The sequence below is a fragment of the Sarcophilus harrisii genome, chromosome 2 (genome assembly GCF_902635505.1).
Source record: "Sarcophilus harrisii chromosome 2, mSarHar1.11, whole genome shotgun sequence".
NCBI classification, from domain to species: Eukaryota; Metazoa; Chordata; class Mammalia; order Dasyuromorphia; family Dasyuridae; genus Sarcophilus; species Sarcophilus harrisii.
Genome location: NC_045427.1, coordinates 464,301,351 through 464,321,763, shown reverse-complemented (window position 1 = coordinate 464,321,763; position 20,413 = coordinate 464,301,351). Strand labels below are relative to the sequence as shown.

Genomic DNA, 20,413 nt, shown 5'->3' with positions numbered 1-20,413 from the left:
GCCAGGGATTTCTGCGCCTGCGCACTCTTCTTTCTCTCCCCCGCCGCCGTCCTCCCTCCTCTCAGGGGGCCTTCCCTCGGGGCCGCCGCCGCCGCAGTGTGGTATTTAGCGGGAACGCGCGACAGGCTCGAGCACGAGCGAAGCGGCGGCGGCTGGGGAAGCAGAAGGAGCCGCGGCGGCGCAGTTTGCAGGGACGCGCCTCGGAGGCAGCGCGACAGGGCGGCGGCAGCGCAGCCAGCGTGTCCCGTCGGGCAGCCCCCCTCTGTCAGGGAGGTGGAGGCGGCGGCGGCGGTGGCGGGGACTGGAGGCAGTGGCGGCGAGGTGGAGGAGGAGGAAGAAAAAACGGAGGAAGCCGCGCGTTTGAGACGGAGCGAGAAACGGGGCCCCGGTCGCGCTCTCCGCCCACCGGTAAGTGCGGCCCAGCCTGAGGGAGGAGCCGGGGGATCCAGAGCGGGGGGTGCTCGGTGGGGGTGGCACCGCGCGGGGCTCGAGTCCGGCTAATGGCGGCGGCCTGGTCCTCCGAGGAGAAACCGCCGCCTCGCCGCGGCGGGAGGGAGGACGGGAGAGAGGACAGAAGGGAGAGCGGGCCTTGCCCGGCGCAGCGAAGCCGCCCCCGCGGGCAGTCTACGCTCCCTGGCCTGTCTTTGTCTCCGGCCTCGAAGGGGGAGCGAGCCTGGGCCTCGCGGCCCAGTCGAGGCCGGCCCCGCCCCGCCCCCGGGGTCGGGTTTCCCCAGTTGCTGGGGGCTTTCCTCGGCGCCTGGGACTTGAGCAGACTTGAGGTGGGAGTTGGAGAGGGAGGCTGGTCTGGAGAGCCCCGGCGGCCCCGAGCGAAGGAGAAGTGAGAAACGCTCTGCCTCGGCCCGGGCTCCTGGGGAGGCGGGCCTCGGCTGAGGGGGAGGTGCCGGCCGGCCTCTGCTCGGCTTCCTCGTGCGGGGCTTTGTTGTGATGGGGCCGGTGTTTGTGGCCAACATGGCGGAGGTCAGCTGAGTCTTGTACCGTGAGCCTCCGAGCCGTCCCTTAGCTCCCTCCACCTGGCACCCTCCGACGCCCCCACTGCTTCCCTCCTGCTGGGGTTATGGTCTTCATCTGGCTCTCTTCTTGCCGGCGTCCCAAACGTTCCTGTAACGTGGGGCGTTCTTCCTTTTCTTAATCCTGTGCTTTGTATTATTGTGCGGTGCAGGGAAGGCAGTCCTTTCTTTATTCTAGAAAAGATCTGTGAATGAATGGATTGCTGAACTGGCCTTTTAGTTTAAAGTCCAAGATATCCCTGTCTTCTGATCTTTTCTCGGCTAGAAGTTTGAGACGGTTGGCGGGAGGCATTTATTTTTATCCACGGCCATAATCCGAAAGCCCTAATCTCTCAATTGTTAGCATGTATTTAAGGGCCCACAGGACATTTTAATAGTCCCCCTCCCCCCCCAGCCCACCCCGTGACATAATGGAAGGATAGTTATCATTGATTAGACTTACTTTTTAATAGTAATTTTGAAAGTTGAATTTTTTAAAAAGTTGAATTGTATCTCTAATATATGAGGTCTAGCACATGTTATTTTAATGAACTAGGATTGTAGCTGTCTTAGTTGAACAAACTTTTGATAAACTGCAAGTGTGTATTTGCTGCTTAATATGTCGTGAGTGCATAAACTAGAATCTATAAATCAACATTTTAAAAGATTTCATTAGGTAGTAGGAAAGTAAGAAGCTTTGATTGGAGAAGCTAAGACACTTATGGGGGTGTATGATGTTGATATTTGACTACTATAATTTTGATTTTTGAATTTATTTAAATAGAATCTACCAATTATACCTTGAAGTTAGTTGAAAGTCCAGTAGCTTAAAATTAAGGATTACTTCACTTTGCAACTTTTAGCCAAACTAATAATAAGCAAAGTAGGACAGGTATCATTTAGTGAAAAGAGCTGTAGTGTTAACCTGCTTTTTCAAGAAGGTACACAATACCATAATGTAGACTTGTGAAAGTATGGTAATTTTGTTTTTGTAATAAAAGAAAGGAAGTAGGTTTAAGTTGTAGTAAAAGGATTTTTGATTAGATGTTAGGAAATAATTGTGATCCTAAGAGTTACAGGATGAAAAAATACATTGCTGAAGCTTACTGTGGAATTTCATTTTCTGGGTATTTGAAAAATGGAGTAGGAATTGTGCAGAACAGGTGTTTGGCAAATGAAGAATTCATTACACTGGGAAAAGGGTTTTTTTTCCTGTGTTTATGATTGGGGAATTTGCTTTCAAGAATTCATTCAATAAACATTTTTAAGAATCTGCTCTTCTCAGAGCATTGGAGAGATACAAAGTTTAGATAAGTTGCCTTTTCTTGTGTGACTGATAGCCTGACAAATGATTGAAAAAAAAAAAAGGTATAATAGCTAGAATTTATATAATACTTTAAGGTTTGAAAAGTTCTTTATAGATAGCTCTTTTTATCCACTTAATCCTGAGAGGTAGGTGCTAATATGTAAAAATATAATAAAAATAAATAAAATTACAGTTAAATGTAAGTGTAAAATGAAAACACTAATTTAAAGACCATGGGGGATTTTATATACATTGGAATTTTTGTTTATGTGTATATATATTTAAATATATACACACATAATTGTTTAGTTCTGCACTTTTATTTGTGTGATGAGCTACTGATGAATTCAAGTTTATAACTGTTAGGCAATTTGTAGTTGAGAGAATTGCCCAGGGACTGGAGAAGCTAGGTAACTTGTCCCAAATTACATAATAATTAACTCAGGTGGTCCTCATTCCAAGGGCAAGGTTAAGCTGGCTCTCTATTCTCAATGTTATTCTGCCCACCTTGTACAGGAAAAGGAAGCCTAGTGCCTTCCTATTATGATTATTTAAAATTTAGTTTGTTTATAGTTTGATTGTACATAGTTGTTTGCATGTTGCTTCTCCCATTCCTGTAAGCCCTTTGAGAGCAGGCACTGCCTTTTATTATTGTTTCTCCAGCAGACTTAGCACATTGCCTAGCAGATAGTACTTTATGTTTATTGATTGAAACTAGAATAATATTCCCAAAAGGAAGGAACTAGGCATTGTTATTATGTGGAGGAACTGTGCTAAGGACTTTACACATTTCATTTGAATCTCATAACTCGGGGGTAAGTACTATTATTCTCATTTTACAGTTAAGGAAACTGAGGCAGGCAGGTCAGTTAGCTACATTACCAGTTCTATACAGCTAGTGAGTTTGAATCTGTTTTGAACTCAAGTCTCTTCTGGATTCTATATATTATGCCATTCAGCTTCCAATGTAATATTTTAGTAGAGAAACAACTATTTCATTTTATCTAGTAATAATTTTCCAAAAACACTGATAAATTTAAGTGAAAAAGCAATATTTGTTAATAAATAAATGCAAGCAACTTTTTAGATTCTAGAAACTGCCTAAATTACCAAAGAATAATGTGTCAAAGTTTACTGTGCCTATAAGCAGGATTGTGTATTAAGAACAAGATTAGAGAACCTCAGGAGTTGGAAAGGACATCATAGGTATCTAATCTAATTTATGCCTGAACATGAGTCCTTCTCCAACATCCCTGACTAATGTCCTTCTCTCTTTGCTTAAACATTTTAATGAAGGAGAACCTATTTTTTGTTGTATGTTTTAAGAATCAGTGTAATGAATGTCATTGGGATAACACAAGGAGTGCCATTGAGGGGCAAAAATAAGTTTACATAAATATATTATTGTTCAAGGGTGGTGGTAGGTAGGATAATTACATTTTGAAACATTTTGTTGGATTTTGGTATGTTTTTTCCTAAGCTTTGGACAGTATCTATTATAAAATCAAAGTTATGTTTCTTCATTATTAAATTTATTTTTTCACATCCTCATTGATGGTGTTGCATGTATAATGTTATGTATCTCTCACTTAATCAAATACAGCCCATATTTTTTATGGACTTACCATGAAAGATAAATTATGGTTTTTATAATAAAGGGATTTTTTGACAGAATTCCTTGGACTTTTTAAAGCCATTAAAATAGAACTTGGTTTTCTATAACTTCTTAGGAAGACACTTGTGAAGAGGTACAAAATATTTCCTGTCCTAAAAGAACTTGCATTCTAAAACAAGGTAAAATTGATTTAATGTGTAGTCAAAAGTGTAGCATGTACAAATACTTATGGTAGTACAAGTTATTATGTTCTAAAAAAATCTTTAGTGTTCGGGGAATAAGATGAAACAATGCATAAATTTATAAATTGTTACTATTTATTTCTGTCTATGATGATTATGTATTCTGTAATATAGGCTAAAGTTATATCAAAATGTAGTTTTCCCCCCCCTCCCCGTTTACAAACATTGACAAATTGGAATGGGGAGAATAGAGCAGGCAACATGAAAGTAAGACAAAGTAGCAACTTAATTTAATGGGTTCTTTCCTAATTAAAAGGTTGTAATATAATTCTTTAATATAAAAGATTCAGCTCACCCAATTTAAGTTACATACAGGGAATATGTTATTGAATGTATTTTAAAACATATTCAGGTTCTCTATTTTGGCCAATTGAGCTAATGGTCTAAGAGGAAAGACTTTCAAAGAAGTTTTAACCTCTGACTTTTAAATAACTGTGGGACCATAGACAAGTCATTTAAGTTCTCTGAGTTTGTTTTCTCATCTGCAAAATATGGGAGTTGAATTAGATGATCTCTAGTAATCATAAATAGAATTTAGCAGAATGATGAATTTTCACAATGATTCTGAAATCCTATTAAATACTTTTTGACCAAACTTTTGTTCTCTTTAAATACATTTCATAGTACTATTCTTAATTTTTCCTTTGAAACATGAACATTTATAGCTCCTTAACTATTTTATAAACGTTTAGGAGTTGTAACCTGAGTAGAATAATCAAGAAAGCCATTGGGGTGAAATTATTCTGGGGGTTGTAGTTACAGTGATTAAAGTAGTATTCTGGGGTAGGGCTCAAGTACAGACTGGAAATTCCCACATTGCTATGTTATATAGTATTAACAAAAAAATTTTTAATACCCATTTTTACAGTATCAATTATGTCCTAATATCCTTTTCCCATTAATCCTTTCTTGTTACCAAGAAAAGCATAAGCAGAATCGATCAATTTAGCAATCGTGTACGCCACATTCCTTATTTTTATCGGGAGAGGGAATATGTTGTATTTTGTGAAAATACATTGGCCTTTTTTTAGTGTTTCCATTTGCACATTCATGTTAAATCAAAGATTTATGCACATTGCTAAGTGTTAGACTAAAGGAAAGCAAAAAGTAGTCTCTGCTCCCAAATGCTGACCCTAAGGATTTTCACTGATTGTCCCTCCTGCTTTCTGCCCCCAGTTCTTATTTCCTGTCTTCATGTCTCAGCTAAAATCTTACCTATAAGAAGCCTTCCTCCTGAGATTACTCTCCAATTTGTCTATTTCTGGTGTTTAGCATAGTATTTCTTTTTAAAAATATTTTTCTGATTATATAATAAAAGTTTAATTACACATTTTAAAACATTTCTCCATCTCCCCCCTCTCTAAGACAGTAAGAAATTTGATAAAGGTTGTGAATGTACAATCATGTAAAACATTTCTATATTATCGTATGAAAGAAGAAACGGGCCAAAAAAAAAAGCCTTGAAAAAAAATGAAAATATTATTTGATTTGCATTCAGATTCTTTGAAATTTTGGATGTGAATAGCTTTTTTCATCACAAGTTCTTTGGAATTGTCTTGGATCATTCTGTTGCTGAGAATAGTTGTCATTCACAGTTGATCATTATACAGTGTTACTGTATATACAATGTTCTCCTGGTTTTGTTCACTTTATTTTGCTTCAGTTCATGCAAGACTTTTCAGGTTTTTCTGAAAGTATACTGCTCATCATTTCTTATAGCACAATAGTAGTCCATTACACTCATGGACTTTTTCCCTTATTCAACTATTCCCCAATTGATAAGCATTCTCTTAATTTCCAATTCTTTGTTCCCAAAAAAAGAGCTGCTATAAATATACAAATAGATCCCCCTCCCTTTTTTTTTTTTCCTTAAATTCTTGGGAATATAGATCTAGTAGTGATAATTGCTGTATCAAAAGCATATGCGGTTTGATTGCTTTTTTAAAATAGCTTTTTATTTTCATAGTACATGCAAAGATTCATTTTTTCAAAACCTTGTCTTCCAAATTTTTCTTTGTCCTTTTCTCCTCCCTAGGTTATCCAATATAGATTAAACATGTGCAGTTCTTCTAAACATATTTTCCACATTTATCATGCTACACAAGAAAAATCAGATCAAAAAGGGGAAAAAGTGAGAGAAGAAAACAGCAAACAACTAAAGTAAAAAAACTATGCCCACGTAGTTCCCATTCAGTCCCCATAATCCTCTTTTTGGATGCAGATGGCTCTTTCTATCCTAAGTGTATTGGAATTGACTTCAATCACCTCATTGCTGAAAAGAGTTCATCACAGTTGATCATCACACAAGCTTGTTGCCGTGTAAGATGTTTTCTTGGTTCTACTCACTTCACTTAGCATCAGTTCATGCAAGTTTCCTCAGACCTTTCTGAAATCATCCTGCTGATTGTTTCTAATAGAACAGTAATATTCCATTACATTCATATACCATAATTTATTCATCCATTCCTCAACTGATGGCCATACACTCAATTTCCAGTTCCTTGCCATTACAAAAAAAGTCTGCTACAAACATTTTTCCACATGTAGAACCTTTCCCCATTTTTAATGATCTCTTTGGGATATAGATAATAGTGACACTGCTAGATCAAAGGGTATATACAATTTGATAGCCCTTTGGGCATATTTCCAAATTGCTCTCCCAAATGGTTGGATCAGTTCACAATTCCATCAACCAGTGTATTAAGTGTTTTCAGTTTTCCCACATCCCCTCCAACAGATATCTTTACCTGTCATTTTACTCAATCTGAGAACTGTGTAATGGTACCTTGGAGTTATCTTAATTTGCATTTCTCTGGTCAGTAGTGATTTAGGGCATTTTTTCATATGACTAGAAATGGGTTTAATTTCTTCACCTGAAAATTGTTCATAGCCTTTGATCATTTATCAATAGGAGAATGCCTTATTCTTATAAATTTGAGTCAACTCTATATATTTTAGAAATGAGACCTTTATTCAGAGCTCTTGGATATAAAATTTTTTTCCCCAGTTTACTGCTTCCCATCCAATCTTGGATTGGATTTTGTTTTGTTTTATTTATACAAAAGCTTTTTAAATTTAATGTAATCAACTAATTTTGCATTTCATAAATGTTCTCTAGTTCTTCTTTGGCCAAAAATTTCTTTCTTCACAGACCTTGAGATTTAAACGATTCCTTGTTCTCCTAATATGCTTATAATACCACTCTTTATGTCTAAATCAGGGGTCTTCAAACTTTTAAAATAGGGGGCCAGTTCACTGGCCCTCAGACTGTTGGAGGGCTGGACTATAGTAGAAACAAAAACTTTGTTTTGTGGACCTTTAAATAAAGAAACTTCATAGCCCTGGGTGAGGGGGATAATATTCCTCCGCAGGTGCATCTGGCTCGAGGACCGTAGTTTGAGGACCTGATCATTGTTCCAAGTTGCTCTCTAAATTGGTTAGCTAAGTTCACAACTACAGCAACAATATTTTTGTGTTCTAATTTTCCCAATCTTCTCCCAACATTTATAATTTTTCTTTTCTGAGATATTAGCCAATATGATAGGTGTGAGATGCTACCTCAGAATCATTTTAATTTGCATTTCTCTAATCAATAGTACTTTGGAGAATTTTTTCCCTCCCTAAGCCTACTGTTTGATTTCTTCATCTGAAAATTGCCTGACATATCCTTTATCAATGGGAGAATGACTTGTATTCTTGTAAATTTGACTCAATTCCCTATATACTTGAGAAATGATACCTTTATCACAGAAACATGCTATAAAAATTGTTTCCCCTCTTTCTGCTTTCCTTTTAATCTTGGTCGCATTGGTTTTGTTTGTGCAAAATTTTTCCCCCTGAGGCAATTGGGGTCACAGAGAACTAGAAGTGTCAAGTGTCTAAAGTCAAAGTTAAATATTTTTCTTCTATCTGACAGCTAAATTATACCTTGCTCTCTTAATTTGCTTATGATACCACTTTTTCTGTCTAAATTATGTACCCATTTTGATCTTACCTTGGTATATGGTGTAAGATGTTAAATTTATATCTAGTTTCTGTCATATTGTTTTCCAGTTTTACCAACAGTTTTTGTCAAATAGTGAATTCTTGTCCCTGTAAGTGGATTCATGATATTTATATCATATCAGTAGATAGTCTGAAGGTGCCTCTGCATGTTTTTGTACAACTTGTGAGCTGAGTGGTTTTTTACCTTTTTAACTAAAAGTTATATTTTAAAATGTACAAAAGCAGACCTCTGGCCAGATTTGACCTGCAGGCCAACTGTAGTTTGCTGATCCATGTTTTATAAGTATTTGTCCTTATAAGTGGGATCCCTAAGTCAAAATGTAACTATGCTGATATTCTAATGGGGCATCATTGGAGGAGAGAGACACGGTCTGTTTAGGATATTTTAGTATTTTCTTTCTTTCTTTCTCTCTCTCTTTTTTTTTTTTTAAGTTTCAATTAACTTATTTATGTACTTTTACAGTAATTTCTTTTTCAAACAGCATTTTATTAAGCTGAATGAACTCTGTGCTTAGGACAGGGAATACAAAGACAAAACCCAACAAAATAGCCCCCTAGAAGTTTATATTACAAATTTATATTATGTTTCATCCATTCAAAGGTAATGGGAATAAAGGCTATTTTGATGCCAATTTTAAAGTCAATTAAAGTATTAATGAAACTTTCTGTATTGTTTTATTGCTTAGACTGAAAAATCAATGATCTGAAATTTATTTTTTATATACAAATTCAAGGTAATAAAAGATCTTTCCTTGTCCTTGATGAATTTATAAGATCAGGCCCATTTAATTTGCTTACCTTTGATTCTCATGCTATGTTAATTCTTTTGGGGGTAAAATAGTTTAATTCAGTTCTAGTAATTAGTCACATAATACATAGTTTTACATTCAGCATCATGGAGTTTACAAGAATTTTAGCTTTTTGAGGTAATCACAGTGTGTAAATACTGGTAAATTTGTACTTATGGATTATATATAATGTAAAAATTGTTGAAGATTTAGGATGTATATTATATGGCAACCATATTAATGGTCTTTTTGGGGGAGGGAGTAATTTTGGTAGGCTCAGAACGTAACTAATTGTGCTTTACTCTAGCATCTTGTTTTGTATTTCTTGAGATATTAGATCCGTTTTCTTTAAGGAAGTTAGGAAATGGTGAGAGAAGGCATGCAGTCATAGAAAATGCAGTCCTGCCTCAGACTCTTAAGAAAGTCACTTAATGTCTGTGCTATAGTTTCCTCATGCAAAATAAGATATTTATATTACTTTATTGGTTTGCCTAAAAGAAAGTATATTGATGGCATTCATAAATAAGATTTATTAGTAGAAACTGGAAATGTAGAGTTGCTTCTATTTGTAATTTAATATTAAAAAGTCTTTTGGATTTGTGGAAGGGGAAAATGATTTGGCATAGGGCTATCAGAAACAAATTATTTAAACCCAAGATTTTCTGCTTAGTGCAGAGATAGATTCTTATCCTATTTTTATGTTATAGACCCCTTTACAAAACTGGTGAACTCAAGGATCCCTTCTCAGAATAATATTTTGAATATATAAAGAATTACAAGGATTATATTGGTTCCATGCCTGGAATTCTTTCCTTCCTCTTTGCCTCTGCTTCCTGTCTTCCTGTGTTTTTTTTTTTTTTTTTCCAAGTTTCAACTAAAATCTCCTGCAAAAAGCTTTTCTGGATTTCCTCTTAATGCTAGTTCATATCTTTTGTGTTTATCTCCAATTTATATTCTCTGTCTCTTTCTCATATATAGCTGTTTGCATGTCTTTTCCCTCACTAGATTATCTTTTTAAGAGCAGAGACTATTTTTCACTTTTTGTACCTCCAGCATTTTGCACAAGTGCCTGGTACTTTTAGGTAGACGGTTAATTTGTGTTGACTTGGCTATTGAAATGCAGTTATCAAAAAAGTTTTTTTTTAAAAAGTTAAAGGACTTTAATGGTTTAGAGATAAATCCAAAGGGGAGGATTTTCTTGGTTTATTGATAATCCCTTTGTCCCCAAAGGATCAAATATATTTGTAAAGTGTTAGCACATAATAGGTCCTTAATAAATGCTTCTCTCTCTCTCCCCCCATAATATTCAAGAAACAAAAAGGAAGATAACAGAAAATATAATTACAAATGTCAATGTTACAGTTTTAATCAGTTACAGAAATATTAATGTTTGGAGGAGAATGGAATTCCCTTGGGAATGATGTGACCTGAAAATCGGGGTGAGGTGGTGGTCAACCATATTGATTGCCATTCATGGTGAAAATGAATGAACACAGTCCAATTTGACTATTAAATAATGTTTAAGAAAATAACTTCAAATAATGACATTGGTGGTGAAAGCCATACCACAGATGTTTGAGGAGTAGATGGATGGTGAGGAAATGGAAGATTGTTGTCACTGTTACATTATTAAATGCCCACTGTGTGCCAGGCACTGATAAATACAGGAATTATGAAGACATAGATAGCATTCAGGTTTTTCAGAAAAAAGAAAAAAAAATGTAGGGTTGGAAGGGCTCTTAGAAGCCATCTAGTCTACCTTCTTCATTTTACAGATGAGGAAACAATCCAGGGAGATTACTTGATTTGGCAGAGATTAGTCTGGTTAAGTAAACTTCAGAGGTGGGATAGCTTAATTGATAAATTTCTGCATATTTAGTTTTATTTTTGAAAAGAGGAGACTGGTTGAAATTGCTAGTATTGAAGCAGCAATTATGAGAGTTAAAAACCCAAGGAAAGGAGTACTCCTAGAGACAGTAAAGAAGAAATCTTTTTTCACTTGGTTCCAATATAAACCTTGACTTTTAATTTTAGACAGATGAATATTTTTCAGTCTGCAGTGGCCTTGGGGAAATTTGGGGCTGCTGTGGAAGTTCAGGGCCAGACTGAGGAAATTATGAATATGCAATGAAATATTTCCAGGTTCATATCTGAGATTTACTTGGGAATGATCCTATACTGTAGTATTATCTATCTCCCAAAGATCTCTTAGAGTAGGTGTGGTGACTGAGGAGTGACACTATTGTGTAGGCTTACTATAAAGCAGAACTAATTTCTGTCTTTGTTTAGTTCTGTATCTGAAGAAATCCCAGAAAATACCTGTGACCTTGAGAAGTGATTTAATCACTCTGGGTCACATTTTTTCTTCATTTTGTAGAAAAGGAGATTTGACTAGATATTCTTTAAATCCTTTCAGTTTTAAATCTTAGACTATCGTGTTGTAACTATGGATCAGCCCTGACCTATTTTTTAGAGATGAGGGAGTAAGTGTGCAAGCCCAGGATTCTGGATTCTACTTTGTGAGCTTCCTATGGGGAACAGTTGTTCTCTGCCCCACTTGCCATCCCACATAAGAGGGAAGAAATGAATAAACAGTTCTTAGGATGTTTTAATAGGGTGTGTTTTTTTTTGTTTTTTTTTAAAGCCATTTCCTTACTTTACGTTAAACTCTTAAAAACGTGCTGAAAATTTCTACTTTAAAGTGGGAGATGACAATACATGCCATCCAATGATCAATTAGGAAGAAAAGTCTGCTTTTTTTTCTTCCTCCTGCCTCTGCAAACACTTGAGGGTTTAAAAAAAAAAGAAAGCCCCCTTTTTAAACAAACTTATTAGAGGACTATAAAAATTAGAACCCGTGAAGTTAGACATTTTTTTATTAATAACTTTTAATGTTAATATTCTTATCATAAATGAAGGCTAAAATGTGATTTTTTTTTTTGGAAGGAATAGTGAAACATCTCATTGAACAAGGATTTTTTTCTAAAAAAGCTTATGCAAAATGCTTTCTGTTTTTAATGTGGAGGTAGATTATAGAGAGGTTCTACTTTAGAGTGTGAGCATCCTTGAAAAGCTTGTTAAGATTTTAAACTATTTTCTTGTTACTGCTTTAATGTTTTACATTTTAAGGATACTGATTTTATACCAAGTTAAGGCTGAATTATTTAGCACAAATATTCTGTTACAATCAAGTTTTTTATCCAGTGTTGCATAATACTTGAGATGAAAAGTCATTGTTTTGTAATTAGCTTTGAAAATATCACTTCAGTACTTGTCAGAAGTTCACATTTTAAAGTTTCTTTAGTGATCTAGTCCCTCCTTAGGTAAATATGCTTAGTTAAAAGTATTGTGGAGAAAACATTGAATATGGAGTTAGAAGACCTAGGTTCAATTTCTGACTTGTACTTTGAGTGACTTTCCTAAGTCATTTAACCTAACCAAGTCCCCGGACAAAGCACTTTTTAACCTTCAAGTGTTCTATAAATGTTAACCATTACAAATATCCTCTTTCTAGGAAAAGTGAAATTATCTGAAAAATAAAAGCAATGGTTAAATCATTTTTTAATGTATCATAAAGCATTGTGATTTATTGCCATATATGAAGTCAGTAAGAATGTCTATAAAGTATGCTTTATTTAACATGTAAAAGTTGTATTGTTTTCAGTGACTTATATTCTTAGTCTTTATATAAATGTAATCAAAATTTTTCAAATTGACTTGGCCAAAAAATACTTTTGATTATAAAAATCTGCAGTTACTGTGGGAGCATGGAATGTCCCTGTTTTATATGGGACCCAGAGAAATTTTGAGCAAATAAAAGAAATTCAGCCTATATTAATATTTAATAATTGTTTCAAGTAATAAGTATTAGTTGTTTTCCATCCCACCTTTCATCTCATGTAAGAGGGAAGAAACAAATAGTTCTTATGATGGGACTCAAGGAGATAGAGTCCAAGTACTGTTTGCTTGTAGATCTTAGAATAACAACTCTATATTTTGCAATAATCATTTGGGCTTAGAGAATGATTTAATTATATTCCTCTTCTCTATATATTAAGATAAGATCTGTTTTGTTACACAGGCATATAGTTTTCTAAGTTTATCAGCTACTTTTTAAAGCTTTCCCTAAATTCTGCTATGTGGGAAAACTACTTATTATTCCCTTACCTCTGTTCCTGGAACAGTTTATCCTTTAGCCTCAGAACCTTCAATTCAGTATTCTGGACCTATTTTGTAAGTTTTTTAGATGTAAATGTGGGAATGAGATGAAATTATGTTCTCAAAGTGTCAGTATAATAGAATAAGATAATGTGTATAGAAAACTGCAATAAAGATCAAAAATAAATGACAAGAAGAGATAAAGGTTAGGGAATGGAGAATATCATTTTTCTGGGAATGGATTGGGATGGATTCATGGAAATGTTGGCAGCAGAGGTAATTTTTAAAGATTAAGAGAAAGATTTCAAAAGGCAGATGGTGATGGGGAGTAATTGTAGCAATGGGGACTACTGTGCTACTGTTAAATATAAAGGTAGGAAAATGGGCAATATGGAATCAAGAAATAGCTACTTGTGCCATTTTTCTATTTAAATAGCTAGATGGATTGCTTATAAAACATAGCTATTAAAACTGAAGACACACACACACACACACACACACATATATTTCAGTGAGCCCATATTCTTATTGAAGTGAATATTCTTTTCATAAATGTTTAAGTGAGTATTCCTTTCATTGGTGGAGATTGCAACCCATGCATGCTTTTTCTTCCTGTGAAACTTGGCCATGTTTTTTCATAAATCTTTTACTGAGGTTCAGAAAAATTTGCTTAGGAGCCTTTTTAAAATTTCTTATTACATGAATACTATTGCAAATATACAACCATTCTATCATTTATACCTTTCTTTCATTGTGTAATTAATCTACTATCATTTCCAGTAGTACATCCTTTTCTACTTCTTGATGCTTGCGGTTCAAAGTTTATAGTGTGGTGCAGCCTATTTATGCCAACTCTAGGTCTCTGTTGCTTTTTGAGTGACCCTATTATTTTAATTCCATGGACATAATGGTATTCCATGATTCACAGCCAAAATTACCAGCAGAGAATTCAGATACTCAATTGGATTTATAATCTCATTGTTGCATATGTTTTTTAGATCATAGACTATCTGTCTTTGCTCACTCCTTTTGATTCTTGTCTATGTCCACTCATAAATTCATCATAGGGCATCTACACAGTATTTAAGAATTTAAGATTTGATAGTACATAAGATGCTAATGGAGCCCACAAGCTGTGTCCATGGAATTTTTCTAAATTTTGCCATGTGACTAATCAAACCATCTTTTTTGATTATACATTTCTTTGATGAAATCTTTTATTGTAGCTATTCTTTGTTATGTAACTGTTTTCTTATAAATGCCATGTAGTTCTCCCTGTGAGAACTTCTGTGAGAGAAAATGTTGTAGAATGAAGTATGATGTGTGGATCCTAGGACTTGATGAAAGTAGTATCTCAGGATTTGCAACTATTAAAAAATATGAGCCTTGGTTTCTGAGAATAGTTTGGGGTAATTTAAAGGATCTGATTTTTCTAAAGCCATTCAACTCATTCTCCTAGATTAATCTTGGGACCAACTTGTGGTGTGATAGATGAGCCTGTTATGTTGTCCATTTAATTAATTGCATGCCATAGTCTGGATAATAGATATTATTTATCCACTTGATTTACGTGTGGTGAGAACTAACTTGAGTGGTTACATATTTTGTCCAGGGGACTATAGTATTTATTTCAAGGCTTGATATTACCAGTATGATGTCATACATGGGAGCATCTGAAAGACTTCACCTTCCATAGAGAATGCCTTTTTGACTAGTACTCTTCCATTGTACTTCTGTGGCATAGGTCACCAGTTTGGTGAAAATACTGGAAGAACATTGGATTTTGTTTCAGGGAGAAGCATAGGGTCATTAAAAACTCTGTTCCTAAATACATTGACACTGCAGAGAAATTATTAACCATTCTCTCAGTATTAACATGAGATGAAGCATAATAATATTTTAAAGTGTTTATTAGTACAGTGCTTAGTGTATAGTGAATATTGTATTGATACCTATTATTACTGTTATATCTGTACCTGTTTGTGGATGACATTGCATTGATTACATATATATATTCTGAGAGTAATTTGGGAAAATGAACAGATCACGTTTATACTCTAATAAGACATCTTATTTGGATGGATTTGGAGCACAGATATTGCTGATAAGTGATGAATTGGTCCTAGAATATATATATGTTCAATGTTATTGAAAAATGGAGGTATTATAAATTTGTCAATATTATTTGTGTATACCATGATACAATATTTCTAAAGGAAACAGGATTTTAGGCTTCAAAAAGCTATATATATATATATATATATATACATACACACACACACACACACACCTATTTGATTATCTTACATTGTCTTAACAATGATCAACTGTTGAGGAATATCTAACTGTATCCACCTCCTGACAAAAAAGATTTGATTCAAGATGCAGAATGAGACAGGTATTTTCAGATATGACCAGTGTAGAACTTAGACTATGCATATTTATTATAAAAGTTTTCATTTTCTTCTTTCTTCTTTCCTTCTCTCTCTCTCTCTCTCCCTCCCTCCCTCCCTCCTTCCCTCCCTCCCTCCCTCCTTCCCTCCCTTCTTGTTAACCGTTTTTCTCTCCTCTCCTCTCTTCTCCTCTCCCACTCTCCCAAGTCAGTTGGGGTTAAGTGCTTTAAGCTGTCTCCTACCTTTTTTAATTAGGTAGAGAGGAGGGATCTGAGAGATGGAATTTTCTGTTTCCCTCTTCCCTTTTCTCTCTCTCAATAAGAAAAGGATAGAGCCATTCTTAGGTAAGCAGGACAAATTGGAAAATTATATCTTGAATTTACTTAAAAAGAACAAACAAGTTACATATAATGGAGATTGCCAGTTTGATGCACAGTCCTCTCCTATTTTACTTTGTATATGGAAATGTTTATTTTATTTGATATTTAATTTAAAAAATGGGGGGGGGCATCTGGTAATCTCTGTCTACACTGAAAGCATGTAAAACTGATCTTACTTTGTAACATTCCTCCATCTTATTCCTAGTCATGCTTTTTTCTGTTTGTATTTGGGACTGTGATTTTGTTTTTTGTTTTGTTTTTTAATCCTTCTTTAAGTACCTAGGTCTTATGGTTTAATTGTCACTCTTTTCTTTTCCTTCCATTCAGCCACCCCTTTGTTTGAAGTGGCACAAGGGAGCCTTTAAGCTTACTCATGATCACTTACTCCATTGTATTGCTGAAAGTCACTTGCACATTTTTAGGGAGATCTAGATCTGTGATTTTTTTTTCAGTATTGGGAACACTTCGAAATTTTCTTTACCAGTATAGATCTGGGCCTGTTCAATGATTTATACTCTTATAAAGCTCTTATAAAGAGCTTCTTGGAGTATTGAGAAACTGATTGAAGTGATACAGACAATAGGTGTATGAGGTAATATTTGAATCTTTATATGTCTTAATTCTTTTTTGTAATTTATAAGATTAAAATTTTTGAATTTTTGTAAAATTTTATTATGAATTTTACAGATGAACATTTTCATATAAAAAAGTAAAAGAATTATATGACTTGACTTTATTAGTTTCAAGAGAAACAGAGCCACATAATTGGCTAGTTATATATGTCTCATTTGGTACTGTTAGTCTTTCACTCTGAAGCACAATTCATTGTCAGTCTTTTGGAATAATTGATTACTCTCTTGATTGGAGTGAAGTCTTTCATAGTTGTTTTTACAACATTGTATTATATAAATTGTTCTGATTTCTTCACTCTTTATCAGTTTATACAGTTCTTATGTTTCTTTGAAACTACCTCTTTTTATAATTTCATGTAGCACAATAATGTATTTTGTATGTTATAATTTGTTCAACTATTCAATTGATGGGCACCCCATTTGTTTCCAGTTCTTATGATAAAAATGCTCCTATACCTTTTTTTTTTTTTTTTGGTTCATATTGGTTCTTTTCCCTCTTTGATCTCTTTAGGTTTATGCTTAGTTATAATATTGCTACATCAAAGGATTTGCAGTTTTTGTGACTTTGGGGATGTGAATCCAAATTACTTTAAAGGATGGTTAAGGCTCTTCACAGTTCCACAGCTTTTTTTCCCGGAGTGTATTTGTGTGTTGTCTTCCCATTGCCCTTATAAACAATTATCATTTTTCTTTTTTTGTATTTTTGGTAGTTTTTGAATTTTATACAATTATATCAGAGCTCAGTTTTACCTGCAACTTATTGCTGCCCTTCTAACAACGAATTAATAAAAATGTTTTGTAAAGTTAAACCAGTGAACTAGTGAAACTGAGGAATAATTCTGTGAAAATAGAATGAATATCTTGTAACTGAATCCCTTGTTTTCAGGTTACAAAGCATAGTTTGAATCATATCTGCAAATATTTTAAGTCATTTGGCTCAGGAGCATGTTACTGACTGAAATTTCAAAGAATATGATGAGGTTGTCTATTGCTGTGGATGAATTTGTTAGAGAGTGGTAGCAATGCTTATAGGGCCAAGTGAAGCTATGGGTTCCTGGTGGTGATGTCTACAAAGAACACAGAGTTTATATTACAAGAGGAAGATTATATGCAAATAAGTAAAAACAAGATAGTTACAGTGTAGACAGAATATAATCCGATTAAGGAAGACATTAACAGGTGAACTTCATTGGGAAATGCTCCCTCCCTTAAAGAGGTTCTTGAGCTGATTCTTGAACAAAGCCAAAGAAACTAAGAGGCAAAAGTGAGGGGACAGCATGGTACTTAAACAAACAAAACTGGAGATGTCATATTTGAAGAACTGTAAAGTAGAAAAGTATTGTAAAATGCATGGAGGAGAATGTGAAGTGTAAGAAGACCAGAGAGGCGGAATAGGATGATGGGTTATAAAGAGTTTTAAATGCCCAACAAAGGAGTTTGTATTTTATCCTGGAAGCCTTTGGAATTCTTTGAGTAGGAAGGTGACATGGTTAAAATCTATGCTTTAGAAAATTCACTGGCAACTGTGTTGAGATCTAGATCAGGGAAAATCAATTAAAGACTATTGCAGTAGTCCATGTGAGAAATGTAGAGGACTTGAACTAGAGTGATAACTGTGAGTGGAGTTAGAGAGGAGGGAAAGGGATGTGTATGAGTAATGTTTTGAAGATAGAAATTACAAGATTTGACAATAGATTTGGAAATGTAGAGTGAACAAGAATGAGGAGGCTGGGGTGATGCCAAGATTAGTAACAAAGTTGGAGAAAGGTGAGACCCAAAAAACATCTTGGAAGATTTAAAGAGAAAAAAATGTCACCAGCTGAGGTAATTATGAAATGTTTTCAAATAAGAATTTTGAGAAATGGATGGGGCATTGTCTTTTTGAATGCATAGTAAGAAAACTTCATAAAGTGGAGAAAACAGCTAATAAGTCAAATTTGGCAGGAACAGATTTTCTAATTAGTATTTTCCTGTACTCCTAACATTATGTCTATACTTTTTTGTTTACTTATGTTATCCTTTTAGTGGAATGTAAGACTCTTTAGGCCAGAAATAATTTTTTTTTTGTTTTTATATTTTCAGTACCTTGAATAGTTTGTTGCGCAATAAATAATTACTGAATTGAATCAGTAACATAGGGGAACAGTTTTCAAAAGACTGAAAAGATAGAGCCAAGATTATGGAAGGCTTTGCAGGGATCCTCAAACTACGGCCCGTGGGCCAGATGCGACAGCTGAGGATGATTATCCCCCACACCCAGGGCTATGAAGTTTCTTTATTTAAAGGCCCACAAAATAAAGTTTTTGTTTTTAGTATAGTCCAGCCCTCCAACAGTCTGAGGGACAGTGAACTGGCCCCCTATTTAAAAAGTTTGAGGACCCCTGCAAGTATCTATAACTTAGCACAGCATCTGGCACATAGTAGGCATTTAATTATTGCTTATTGGCTGACCATCTCAACAAGTTTATATTTTATCCCAGAAGTATTAGGGAATATTTGAAGGTTTTTGAGAAGGTAAGTGATATTATCAGACTTGTGTCTTAGGAAGCATATTTTGTCAGTTGTGTAAACATTGTCTTAGAAAGATTACCTGTTAGTATTTCTTTATTACATTTGAAAGGTGGAGGATTCATGAACCACAATGATGACAAGGCATATAGACAGAGGTTGTGGAGCTTAAATTGGCAGGACCTCAGTGACTAAGTGGCAAGGAATATTTTTAAGTATAATATTGGTTAGTTGGAAGGTCTAATTTTTGTTTCTGTAATCTGCAGTTAAGACTTTTCTGTGGGTTCTCCTTCTTGGTATGGATAGCTAGCTTCCTAAAGGATGTTCCAACAAAATAAATATCTGGCATGTCTGGAATATTAGTGGAATGACAGATAATTTTCCTTAGAGGATCAGCCTAAAGTTCAGAAAGTTGGATAACCCATAATTAATTGATCAGTCAATTATTCACCCATTTATTGAAATTTTATTAAAATTACAAATTACCTCAAATTGAAATTATTCAGTTAAATTATATTTATGATCTATACTGTTATATATTATGTTTATATATAATTGTGTTATTTATAATTTACATTTTATCTTAAATTATTTAGAGGTAACTTAATTTGAATTTAAATTAAATTTGATCAAAATAATTTTTGAAATTGTTCATTCTTGATGTCATGATGTCAAGAGATGAATGTTAGGAAAAGCCTCTAGCATAGCATGTAGCGTGGACCCACTGTTGCAAACTGTTGATGGTAGGACATGAAAAATATAGGCATACAGAATAGGCAAACATTAATGTTTTGTTATCTGCATTGTAGAAAGGAATATCCACATTAATGGAACTTTGAATCTGCCTAGGCAGGGTTGGCAGATTAAAAAACTCGCCCAGAAACCTGTAGGAAAAGTTTCTTATTAAATGTTGCATCTTGAAAAAATACTGCTACCCCCAAATAAAGCCAGTGATATATATTAGGTGGTTTGATTTTTGATATCATAAAAGTTATGTAACTGACTTGTTACAATTTTGAATATTTTGTTGCACATGTGTGTACCTGCACATGCATGTGTGAATGGGCATATTATTAGTTGATATAACTTATGATCCAAAAGAAAATGTGGGTTTTATAAGGAAAATGTATTTTTTAAAAAATAGACTTTATTGTTTATCTTCTGTCTTTGTATCACCGGTATTTCTCATTGGATCTCCCTTCTTTCTCTTTCTAATAAACATTTCTTATAATAATGAGAAAGGGAAAAAATAGTTTAGCAAAACTAAATTATCTAAAAACTGATCCATCTCTATAAAAGGAGAGAGATGTATTCTCATATCTCTCAGGCCAAATTTGGTCATTATAATTTAATAGCATTCTGTTTCATTCATTTTTGTT

General features: G+C 34.8%; 1 protein-coding gene across 1 annotated transcript in view; it reads left to right on the top strand.

Moving 5' to 3' along the window:
* The first annotated feature begins 470 nt into the window (after positions 1–470).
* The window catches only part of SIAH1 (siah E3 ubiquitin protein ligase 1), a 51,176-nt gene continuing 31,233 nt past the window's right edge, over positions 471–20,413 (top strand). Inside the window, 3 exon segments of the mRNA XM_031954442.1 lie at positions 471–569; positions 572–728; positions 731–838. Coding sequence (XP_031810302.1) covers positions 501–569; positions 572–728; positions 731–838 — 334 coding nt within the window. The 5' untranslated portion in view covers positions 471–500.